General features: G+C 44.6%; 1 protein-coding gene across 1 annotated transcript; it reads left to right on the forward strand.

Annotated features, from left to right (window-relative positions):
• The first annotated feature begins 661 nt into the window (after positions 1-661).
• Positions 662-8,059, forward strand: Saysd1 (SAYSVFN motif domain containing 1). The gene is made up of 2 exons (XM_027943622.2): positions 662-942; positions 6,607-8,059. Exons 1-2 carry the CDS (start codon positions 730-732, stop codon positions 6,949-6,951), a joined length of 558 nt encoding a protein of 185 aa, XP_027799423.1. The 5' UTR covers positions 662-729; the 3' UTR covers positions 6,952-8,059.
• Positions 8,060-11,808: the final 3,749 nt, after the last annotated feature.

The following is an 11,808-nucleotide window of genomic DNA, read 5'->3' on the forward strand; positions in this document are numbered from 1 at the left end:
CTATTTGTTGTTTTATCTTGTGGTGGTTATACAGGTGCACACATCAGAAGAGAGCTAGCATGTTAAGAAGAGCACTATTAAACCTACCCTTCAGATTTGTGTATTTTAAGTTGCACTCCCATTTTTTTTGGGGGGGGGGCTTTTTTTTCCCCATAAGTTTCTGACCGATCTGGGCACATCAACAGATTATTTCTAGTGGCAAGAGCAATGATACACGGCTTGCTTTTTGAGCAGTGAGAAAATCCCTCTCCAAATTTCATGACTGGAATACCCTGATAAAAGGAAAAGGTTTCTCATATCTTGTCATCCTGATATGAGAAACCTCCCAGAGATCGGGGGCTCTCAGTGCCTGGGACCACCTTCTCACTGTGGGGCTCCTCCTCGTGCCCAGCAGGAGCGCTCAACAGTACCCAAGGCCGGGTGTGTTGGGACCAGAGACCTGATGTGAGAATGGGCAAAACAGAGCTTTCCTCCGAGGAACTCGGGGCAAGAGTGAGTAACAATGGGACAGTTCTGAGTCCACCTTGCGTCCACGTGCGTTGGAACAGAGGGCTGCTTCAGGCCCGCCGACGTCACAAATCTTCGGAAGTTTGCGGCCAGGACGCACCACCACGCATGCGCATCGGGCAACCGCCGACGCAGGCGCACAATAGTGCCGCGCTGGGCTGCGCGAGGAAGGACCTCGCGCGCGGGCTAGCGGGCGCGCGCTCCCGGAGTGCAGCGCGCGTCATGGAACAGCGGTTAGCTGAGTTCCGAGAAGCTCGCAAACGGGCCGGGCTGGCTGCCCAACCCAGCACTTCGAGCCAGGAGGCACAAACCTCAGGAGAGAAGGAGGAAGTAGCTGCGACTCCAAAGGCAGTCCCAAGCTGGCTAAGACAGTTCCTGGTCCTGGTATGGAAACCGAGGCCCGCCAGCGCCCGGGCCCCGCCCATCCACGCTCAGGTGAGCTGAGCGACGCCTCGTCCGGGGACCTGGCCTCAGGAACGCCGACGTGGCCTCCCCGCGCATTCCGCCCGAGGCCCCGCCCCTCCCGGGGTTCCCGCCCGGCGCGTGGCTCCGCAGGCCCCGCCCTCCTCGGGAAGTGGAGCAGCCTCGGCGCTGGGACAGCTGCTGGCCTCCCTGGAGCTGGGGATCGGGCCTCCGGTGTTCTTCCACCCTGGTCAGCACCGATGCGTACTGATCTTTTCTTGCCAGTCCGCTTCCCACACAGCTCCTGGGTCCAGGCAGGAAACTAGGGTCTAGAATTGTAGACCCCTTTGTTACCGAACCCAGATTTGTATTTATACGTAACTCACAAAGGCCAGTGACTTAGGTTGTGGGGCAAGGAAAAAGATTTATTTGGAAAGCCAGCAAACAAAGAAGGTGGGAGACTGTCACCGCCAAAAAAAAAAAAAAAACAAATCTTAGGAAACTTAGGTTCGCAAAGGGCTTTTATAGGGATGGAGAGGAGGAGCTTGGGGCAGTAGGCAAAAAGGCTACTGCCAAGCGGGGTCTTCCTCATCTAGGGCTTGCTTTCTTTTCTCTTCTGCCACAATATCCTTGAGATAACATTCGTCTCTTATGTCAGTACTATAAGTTTTTAGATAAACGCGTTATTTTCCTGAAAGTTAAACATTAATTTACTTTTAAGTAAAGAACAAGATTAGCAAATCCTTGGTGCACACTTAATGTTATCTGAAGACCACCAGATGTCCTGGGTTCTGTAAACCTAGAGAAAAGTTACTGATTAGGAAGTTTTACCACTTGGGTTCCTTTTCCAAGAATTTTTCAGTTTCAGTTCCCTTCCCCAAGAATAACTAACCTTGTAGGTAATCATTAGGATACAAGAGGCATCTTTCCTAGGAGAACCGGGGAAGCTGGCCCAAGACAACTGTTTTAACCTCTTAAGTGGCTTCAGTCAGAGGAATCATCTACAACCAAACTGTTGGGGTACTGAATTGTTCACCTGCCTCGTCTCCAGAATTAGTGACTTTAAAGTCATCTAAAAGCAGTGGAAGCTGGAGGTTTTACTTAGGTTTTCCCAGTTACACTGTGGCTTTGGGAAACCTCTCCACAACCAAGAGGGGCCTTGGTCCACTGCTAATAGAGAGTAAAAGGTCTAACTGAATAGTAATCAAAAGTGGCAGTAATTAAGGCTTCATTTTATTCACGCCTAGAGCACATGCTGGACCAGAAAGCCTGTACTTTAGAAATGGGGTTTGAATACAAAACTTGCAAAAGTGTAGTAACTAACTGCCATTGGTGGCACTTGCTAATGCATCGCCTTTGGACTAGAAAGGTTTATTCAAGTTCAATAATGAATGTTCATGGCAAAAAAAAAAAAAAAAATGGGTTAGTGTGATAGCCTTTTCATCCTTAATTTAATTCTTCTGGTAATCTCTTATTTTGCAGATGAATTTTAATTTGGATCTTCATTTAATTTTCCCTCATGAGTACAATGGCAGGGTGGCTGTATGGGAGACTGGAGTGTATGTGGGGGGATATCCAAGACAAAGCATGCCAGGGGATGACAGTGCGCTTTGCAACAATTTGTGACAAGGTGACAAGCCCTTTGTTCTTCATAAGAACCAAAGAATACCTTTTAAATGTCAAAACATATTGGAGCAGTATATACCTTGTTCACTTTAAAATTATTTCCCTTAAGTACATCTGTTATTGCACAACATATATCTTAAGGAGTTTTTTTGTTTTATTTAATCAGAAAAAAACTTGTTACTCAATTTTGATTGGGTGTTATTCTCCACAGTATGGTTTCCACTCACTTGTAGAAATAGTGGGCAGCAGGGTTCTACAATCCATTCCTTTCCTGAAGTTTGTCTCAATTGTCTTTGGTTCATTAGAACTCATGAGCACAATTGCTCAAGATTTTAAAATCCATTTTCCCTATTCTTTGTTTCCCCTGTAGTTAAAAAACAATGTCTAACTCACACAATGAGCTTTACACTGTAAGTCTCCTTTCTAAAGGACTATGAGATCATTAAGTTGAACTCGGAAAAGCTGAACTTGGAGAAAGCTTCCATTATTAAAAGCCCAAAAGCTGATGGTCTGACAAAGGGATAAGAGGAAATGCTGGACACTGATTGGCTCCAGTTCATTGCTTTGCTTTTTAGAAGGGACTTAGCCTTAGGCTCATTTTCATCGACTGTTATCATTCCTGGTTTTGCTTTGGTGTAGAAATTCTCATTAAAAAATTTTTTAAAAAATTACTATCCATCTCCACCTAATAATTTTGATAGCACATTGGCCCATCAGAGACTTCATTAGCTTTCTTTTTATAATTGCTTCTTCTCAGTAGTCATTGATAAGGAAATAGAAGTATCCTTCATCTTCCTTGCCCCAAATTTTGCTTGGGAAAAAGCAAGCCCCTCAAAACTCAATATTTAATTTTGTGATGAACTTCTACCACATTAGGACAAAAATACATGTGGCTTTTATTTTTTTTTAATCATCCCACAGAATCCTCCTGCCCCCTTCCTCAGTGTCATCCCATGTAGGCACTACCCAGATGTAGGGACCAGTCCCCATACTTGTGGGCAGTACTTCACTGCCAGCCTGGCTCAGGCTGGCCCATGGCTCGGGTTTCTCTGGAGCCACCTGGCCAAACACTACCGTGCATCACCACGGGAATTTTGGAGTCATCTTGTATTTCTCTTTCCCTCGCCATCATTTATTAAGTCCTGTCGCGTGCCCATGGGGTTCCAGCTTCTGCCCTCAATCCTGGGCAGTCCTGCTCGCCTAGAACTTCCATGTCAGCTTGGGGCAGCAGGGGAAGGAGGACACAACCAGACAAAAATGCTATGAAAGGAAAAAAATAAATGCAGGGTACTGTGGTGGGGAGTAGGGAGTGACGTTGTATATTGGGCGAATAGGGAGAGCCTCCTTGAGTAGAAGACATTGAACTAGAAGGAGCCACCCTTGCAGAGACCTGGGAACAAGGCTAAGGACACATGTGGTGATACTGATCTGAAGTTTGTAGAGGAGGCAGCCTGCCAAGTGATGGGAGGGGAAAGCTTGTCCTCTGAGCCCTGTGGGTGCAGAGGCCCTGAGGTGGGAAGCAGCTGGGTGCTGGAAGAACAGAAATGCCATCCCTGAACTGTACCCACTGTGACATAACCACCACCGACACTTCTGCACATGGCTTTTATAGAAACCCTGTAAGTGAAGCAGAAGAGTCCCCTGTTCCCCCTCTCCCTTGTTTGTGCCCACTGTTAGTTTGTTTGCCATCACCACTGCACCTCCCTCTAGCTTTCTAGCCTCTTACCTGCTATCTCCCATAATGAAACCAAAAGGGCTTTGGAGGGGACCATTCTAACATCCTAGGCAGACCTTACCCCTCCTATTACTAGCTGTACGATTTTAGGGAAATTACTTAAACCTCTCATTGTTTCCATACCAGTAAATTTGGAATAGTAATGCTTGCCTTCTAGATTACAGGAGATCAGGCATTTTGGAGGTACTCAGTAAATGGAGGCATATTTTTTTTTGCTTCCTGAATATTAAAATAAATTCAACTTACTGTGAACTTCAGTTCATTGACATTCAATATGTATTCTGTATCCATCAATCTATCATTTCTCATTGACTTCTGCTGCCACCTGATCCATGCCTGGTCCTCTCTTGCTGGGCCTCTACATGAGCACCAACACTTCCCCTATAGACTTTTGGTCCTTTGCAGTGCATTCTTTACATGGCATTATTTGGTATCAATTGGATTGTGTTAGTTCTCTGCGAAGACCTTCAGTGGCTTCCCATTTCCAGAATCTTTGTTGTGGCCTGCCTGGCCTCCCCCCCACCATCTCAACCCACCTCCACCCTGCCTCTTCACACTGTCTGTCCCTCTTTTCATACAAGCCAAACCTGTCCTCCCCAATACATCCCTCCTCTCAGGCAAGAACTATTGGGCACACTGGTCAAATCTGAAAGGGACATTTCTTTCTTTAATAAATGTTAAGGTAAAGCCATGTTGCTGATGAACTCATCATTTCAGACCTTCTGATCCAGCTGAAGATAATAATTACAATGTTGATACTAAAAAAGGAAGTTTCAACAAAATGGAATTTTTAGCACTGTAAATAAGATGACCAGTAGTTTTTATGGAAGCTGATATTTTGGGTCCCTTTTTAAATATTCAGGAGAAGAACAACAGGGGATATAACTGAAGAGGCAGTTGTAAAAACTGAAAGACCTGCTCTGTATTGAGAATCTGTGTGGGAAGTGCTGTGTTTGGCTCTGGAGACACAGAAGGACATGACAGTCCATGGCCTGTGTGGTATGTATGAACTGAGGGACACACGTGGCCTAAATTCACAGACATTTCAGTGCTTGTGGAGAAAGAGCCAGTTAGTGCATTGGGAGACAAAGGGGCACCCTCCCTGATGGCCAGAGAGGTCAGGGCATGCCCAGTTCACTAACTGTTCTGGCCTGGGCGGAAGGAAAGAACATCTTTGGCAGTAAGACCAGTTGAGTTGGAAGAGAGGACCGTGCGTGGAGCCATGGACGGGGCATTGAATTGCACAGGCAGTTTTTAGGCTTTTGCTTTTCAAACTGCAAGTTGTGACCCATTAGTGGATGGTGAAATCAGTATAGAGGCTGTTGTCCCTCATTAAAAATTGTTTAAGAATAGGGTAGAATAGGAAATAGGAGTTTCTCAAGGAGGGTAAGTGTTGACATGTGGCACTTTGTTTCTGCTGCATGTCTGTGTGCTGTGTTGTAGTAAAATATGTATTCCTTCTTGTGGGTCTTGTCCAAAAACATTTGAAAAAAAAATGGAGTGGAGAGGAAGCTTCCTACAGCTTAGCTACATGTGGTCTTCCATTAGCACACCGCACAGGGGCTGTGTACTGGCATTTCTGTCTGTGGAATATGTGGAGGCCTTTGTTCCAGCTACAGGAGTTTGAATTTTAACCTGTAGATAATGGGAATTTATTGAACTTTTGTGGACAGGAGGGTGGCAGGTCTTTTAGAAAATTAATTTAGCAGTTATGTATTTGCTGTTTGGAGAGGGAAGAGACAGGAGGCAGAGTCTGCTCAGGAGATGCTGCCGGGGCCTTGGGATGAGTGACGGATCTGGAGGATGGTTATGGGGTGGGATGGTAAGAGGGTCTGGTACTGGCTATAACACTTTTTTTTTTTAATGTGTAAAAGGGATTTTTGCCTCCCTGTTTTTGTCTGTGCAGCGTCCACTTTAGAATCATGTCACTCATAATATTTTATCTAATCAAGTCATCAAATGTCTGTTGACTGTGTGGGAGGCAGACATCATGGCTGTTGCATTACCAATTACCGGACTGTTTTTGTTTGGGGCACAAATTAGCTTTTGTTAGCAGCGGACTAATTTGAGGAAATAACTCCCATGAATGGGACTCTATCTGAGTGCATAAGGTTTTTGTTGGGTCACATCTCCCTAAGTGCTGATTGGTTTTGGTTCCGCTGAAGCAAAGCATATGCACTCTCTGGCAATGCTTGTTTTAGAGAACAGGGCAAGAAAATAGAAATCAATGAGCCAGCAGCCTTCCCAGAGCAACACGGACTGCCTCTCTAGATGAGTTTTGGTCCTCTCAGCTCCATTACCCTTTATTCTGACTTGTGTTTGCTTCTGTCTCCTAGGAAGCAGCTCAACCTGGGAGCAGCATGGCCCAGCCCCCACAGGGCACAGCCATTCCTCCACAATGGCACCGGAACCAGCCTTTCCTGACCAATGTCACCTTCTTGAAGATTCTTCTCTGGTTGGTCCTCCTGGGACTGTTTGTGGAGCTGGAATTTGGCCTGGCTTATTTTGTCCTGTCCTTGTTCTACTGGATGTATGTAGGGACCCGAGCCTCTGAGGACAGGAAGAAGGGAGAGAAGAGTGCCTACTCTGTGTTCAACCCAGGCTGCGAAGCCATCCAGGGAACCCTGACAGCAGAGCAGTTGGAACGCGAGTTGCAGTTTAGACCCCTGGCGGGCAGATAGGACCCAGCTCCACTGTCCCGCAGCCAGCCCGGGACCAACCCTCCCATCCTTGGAGTGCGGACTTGGGTTCAGATGCACAGGACTAAGGACAGCTTACGGGTTGGCTCTGGCTGCGTGTTCCCCTGATCTGCTGCTGCAGTTTTATCTTTGAACTTCTCTTTGGTGAAATTCTCTAAAAGACATGCCCATTAGGGCTGGTGCAGTTTATAAAGGTTGCTCAAAAAAGGAGACCTGTTTGTTTCATCATTTGAGAGATGACTTGGAACACTAGGAAGGCATTGGGAGATTGTCTTTTTGAAGTATTGAGCTATCTGAAATAATGATTAGGTACAGCAGGACTGTATGTTAAATGTTCTCTTTAAGACAATATTTATAGCTTTTTTTTTTCAAATTTTGGGGTTGTTTTTGTTTCTGTTTTACCTTCTGCTTTAATTCTTGCTTTTTTTGGTCATTAATGATATTGAAATGTAAAGTGTCTTTAAAAAATTTTCTTTTTAGAAACAGGTCCCAATCATTGTGCCTCACCATCTTCAATTCTTCTACTGTCCTGTCCCCATTAGTAAAAGAAGAAGAGACAAAGTTCTAAATGACAGGCATGGAGAGGGATTTCACAAAGTCAGTATCAAGGAATTGATAATTGGTTATTAATTCAGCAAGAAAAACTCTTGAGTGTGAACAAAGGGCAGGGCTGATGTTGGATTCCAGACTTAGTAATGGCTGTTGGGTTGTATCATATTTTCTGAGGACTTTAAGTCCTTCGCTTGTAGGCACTGATGAGAAATTGCATGGGTAGTGTCAAAGGCCTGAGTTCAGTGTTCCTTCCTCTTCTAGTTCAAGTTTGGGTTCATTGAAATTGGGCAGCACAAGCCATCAAATACTTTCATACTGATGAATCAAAGGACTCTAGTTTTAAACAAAAGTTGTGTCCAAACTTAAGACATTACTGAGTCATTTAAATTTTGTAAGTTTTCATTTTAGAGTTCACTGTTAATTTTTATGTTATGAAACTCATCACTTTAACAATTCATGAAACATTGTTAATAGAGGCCTGTTAATTCTTTTTGTTCTTTCTTGCCTGATTTACTTATTAAAGCAGATTCTTAGGTCAGTTTAGATTTATCTTTCATTTATTCAATGCCAACTTCCCACTAGTCACTTGGGATTCAATGATGAAAAAGCAGACATGTTGCCAATTGTCTGAGCACCCAGTCCAGCCGGGAGGGGTCAGGGGACAAAATAAAGCAATTGGTAACACTGAAAGTGAGGGGAGTTTTAGTTCTGGGGGAGTGCCGAGGGGAGTTCACTCATCCTGTGACCGGGTGACTTGGTGTTTCAGCCCTGGTTGAACATTCCCTGCTGGGTGCCGCGTGTTCTGCCCTTTGCCACCTCAGAGTCATCCAAGTGAGAGGAGGACCCTCCTAGCTGACAGAGAAATCTTTTCTCCTAGGACTTCTGTCTAAACTGGGCATGTGGAAAGATTGGGAAACAGATTAATCCCTATGCAACGTGAAAGTTTTTATCGTATTTGATATATGATTTTATTTTCTGATTTATTTCATAAGGCTTTCTGAATTTCCCAGATACTTAACTTCACCTACCCCCCTCCCCTTCTTTCTTGTGTTGTTGGTACTGGGGATTTAACCTAAAGCTTTGTGCATGCTAGTTAAATACTCTATCAAAGTCACCCCTCAGCCCTTTATTTTTTATTTTATTTATTTTTTATTTTTGGTATCAGGGATGAACCTAGGGCCACTTAACCACTGAGTTACATCCCCAGCCTTTTGTTTCTTTTTTTTTTTAATATTTATTCTTAAGTTTTAGGTGGACACAATATCTTTATTTTATATTTATGTGGTGCTGAGGATCGAACCCCGCACCTTGTGTATGCTAGGCACTACCACAGAGCTACAACCCCAGCCCCTGTTTTTGTTTTTGTTTATTGAGACAGGGTCTCACTAAGTTGCCTAGGGACTTGCTGAATTGCTGAGGCTGGCTTTGAACTTGGGATCCTCCTGCCTCAGGCTCCAAGTAGCTGGGATTATAGGCATGTGTCACCATGCCCATCTTATTTTTTAATTTTGATATAATCCTCCTGTTTTAGCCTTCTGAGTAGCTGGGCCTCTGTTTCTAAAAATCCCATTGCAAGGGAGAAATCTCCCTAATTAAAGTTTTATTACAATGCCCAGGGTAATAGAATTGTCATAGGAGATAACTAGTTTCTATTTTTAAACATATAATTCAGGTTTTCCCCTAAAACATAATGCCTGTGATTCTGAATTAAGGAGGTTTGGATCCCTATAATAATATCAGTAAGGTAGAGACTTCTCTTCAGTGCGATTTATGAGGAGCCTCAGCAGCATTCTTTGAATATGTGGCTGCTTCTAATGAGGTAGAGCCTAGATTGCCCTAAACCTGTCTTAGGTGGAATTCTCCATGAACAACTCATCACCACTCAGAGGGTACATGTGACATGGCAGAATGGAGTGTGAGGCAGCTTCGTGCCCAGCAGGGAGGAGAAAGGACAGTACATATTTGCTGTTCTTATCAGACCATTAAGCTTTAGGAATCGTCTTGATTTTCTGAATTTGGGCCTGTTGATCTCAGACTTTCCACTCAGGGCCTGACCATTATCCCTGGGAGAAGTTTCCATTAAAGGCTGCTCTGTCATCAGGGAAAGAATGTGTGTTCTGTTCCTGGGATACCTGTAGGCGCCAGTGAGGTCATTTCTGTCCAAGTCTCACAAGTAAATTGGCTTTGGCTTACAGTATCCCATCTTGTCTTTTCATAGGGACTATTAAAGGAGCCTCTGAAGGGGACTCCAAAATGACATCCAGTGTGTCCCTGCCTCTCCCCATCTTGGGAAGGGACACATTTATTTCTGATTAAAGATGATGTGTTTATAGTGACCCCTAAAGAATCCAGTTTCAAGATTGGTCCACTTCTCAGAGAATTCTTTACTGAAAGAACTTTTGTCATGCAGGGTTATTTCTTGCTCCAAGTGGGTTTTAGAGCACCGGAAGCTCTGTGTGATTGTCTTCCAGTCTGGTGGACCATCACTCAGTCCTCTCTTAGCCCTCTCTGTCCTTCAGGCTCAGTCATTTGAACTATAACTCTGGGCCACAGTCCAGGAGCCCTAACCCATTCTGAGGGTCCACTTCGGGGTAGGGATGAATGTGTCTCTTGGTAGATGCAATGGCCTTTCTAAAAGCCTGGGAGTTTTATCAGTGAGGACTTAGGATTATACTCTGAGCATAGGAGGTCTTCCACATTTGCCTTTTGATTGAGCTGTGCAGATGATTAGGCTCAAAAACTGTGCTATAAGGAATCAGGAAGTTACACAATTGGACAAACCAGTGATCTTCAGCTGGGCAGAAGAAAGTAAAACTTGAACTATGTGGTTTTGGTTCCTGCCACTTATACCAGCAAATATTTTTAGGTGTACTAGTCTTGGTGCTTCCAGGGACAGCAAAGAAGCCCCTGCAAAGCCTGCCTGGGTGACTAAGCACTGGCTGCATGCAGGGGTGGGGTGGGGATGTGGTGGAACATCTCACCACCAGGGGGAAGCATAGAGCTGCTGCTCTATCCCCTTGGGCCCTTCGCATCACACTTGATAATTTATGTAATGTGGAAAACCTACTGGGGTGTTTATCTGAACCACTTGTGCTGCTTTTCCAGGCGTTCCTTTCACTTTAGCATTCACAGAGGAAAGGGCTCACCAGAGGTCCTGGGAAAGGCATAGAAAGCTACCACAAGTAATTTATGTACATATTTTAAAATAAAACAGCCCCTCCCTAGACTTAGCTGTGGCTTGACTGAGCATTGCGGGAGCTGGGGGTGGGGATGAGTAGGAACTGGAAGAGAAAATTGGTCCCTAAACCAAAGAAAGTAAAGTTTGAACTAAATGCTTTGGTTTCTCTGATACACACTTTCATTTGCAACTTTGGGCTGGATAAAGGCTTGGATCTCATTCTCAAAAAGCTGAGAGAGAAGACAAGGTGAGTGCACAAAGAACCATGCTCTGAGGTTTCTGCCAGGCAGAAGCTTAGAAAGGTGAAAGCAGTTTGTGGCGGGGGAGGTCAGCAGAGGAGAGGGCACTTTCAATGCCAAATTCTGTGCACATTCTTTATCCTCAGGGAGTACATCCCAAGACCCCCAGTGGATGCCTGAAACTGTAGGCAGTGCTGAGCACTATACATAGTGTTTCTCCCTATACATACATACTTATGATAAAGTTTAATTACAAATTAGGCACAGTAAGTGATTAACTAATGATAGAATAATTATAACAATATACTCTAATGAAAGCTATTAACACTTATGAATTGTTTATTTCTGGACTTAAGTGTAACTAAAAAACCACAGCAAGCAAAACCACAATTAAGGGGAGCTACTATACTATGTACGATTATCACTTAAAAATAGTTTCCTGCCAGGTGCAGTGGCACACACCTGTAATCCCAGCAGCTGGGGAGGCTGAGGCAGGAGGATATCGAGTTCAAAGTCAGCTTCAGCAAAAAGCGAGGCCCTAAGCAACTCAGTGAGACCCTGTCTCAAAAAAGTACAAAATAGGGCTGGGGATGTGGCTCAATGGTTGAGTGCCCCTGAGTTCAATCCCCACCCCCCCATACAGTTTTCTTAATAAGTAATGGGCGGATGTTTCAAAAAGCAATCAGTCCCCTTCCTGCCCCTCTGCCCTGCCCTGCAGTCTCCTATTGAACAAGTTAAAATGCAGATTTCAGGGCCCTACCTAGACTTGCTGACTCAGATGTGTGGGCTAGAACCCTGGGATTCTGCATCCTAATGACCTCTCTGGTGTAATCTCCAGCACCCTAAAGACTAAAAGGCCCAGACAATTCA

The sequence above is a fragment of the Marmota flaviventris genome, chromosome 6 (assembly GCF_047511675.1).
Source record: "Marmota flaviventris isolate mMarFla1 chromosome 6, mMarFla1.hap1, whole genome shotgun sequence".
NCBI lineage: Eukaryota > Metazoa > Chordata > Mammalia > Rodentia > Sciuridae > Marmota > Marmota flaviventris.

What these genes read in the sequence shown, in the direction of transcription:
- Saysd1 (XM_027943622.2), top strand. Translation starts at nt 730, where the DNA reads ATGGAACAGCGGTTAGCTGAGTTCCGAGAAGCTCGCAAACGGGCCGGG. An exon ending in CCCCGCCCATCCACGCTCAG is followed by an intron (nt 943 to 6,606) that starts GTGAGCTGAGCG and finishes TCTGTCTCCTAG; the next exon opens with GAAGCAGCTCAACCTGGGAG.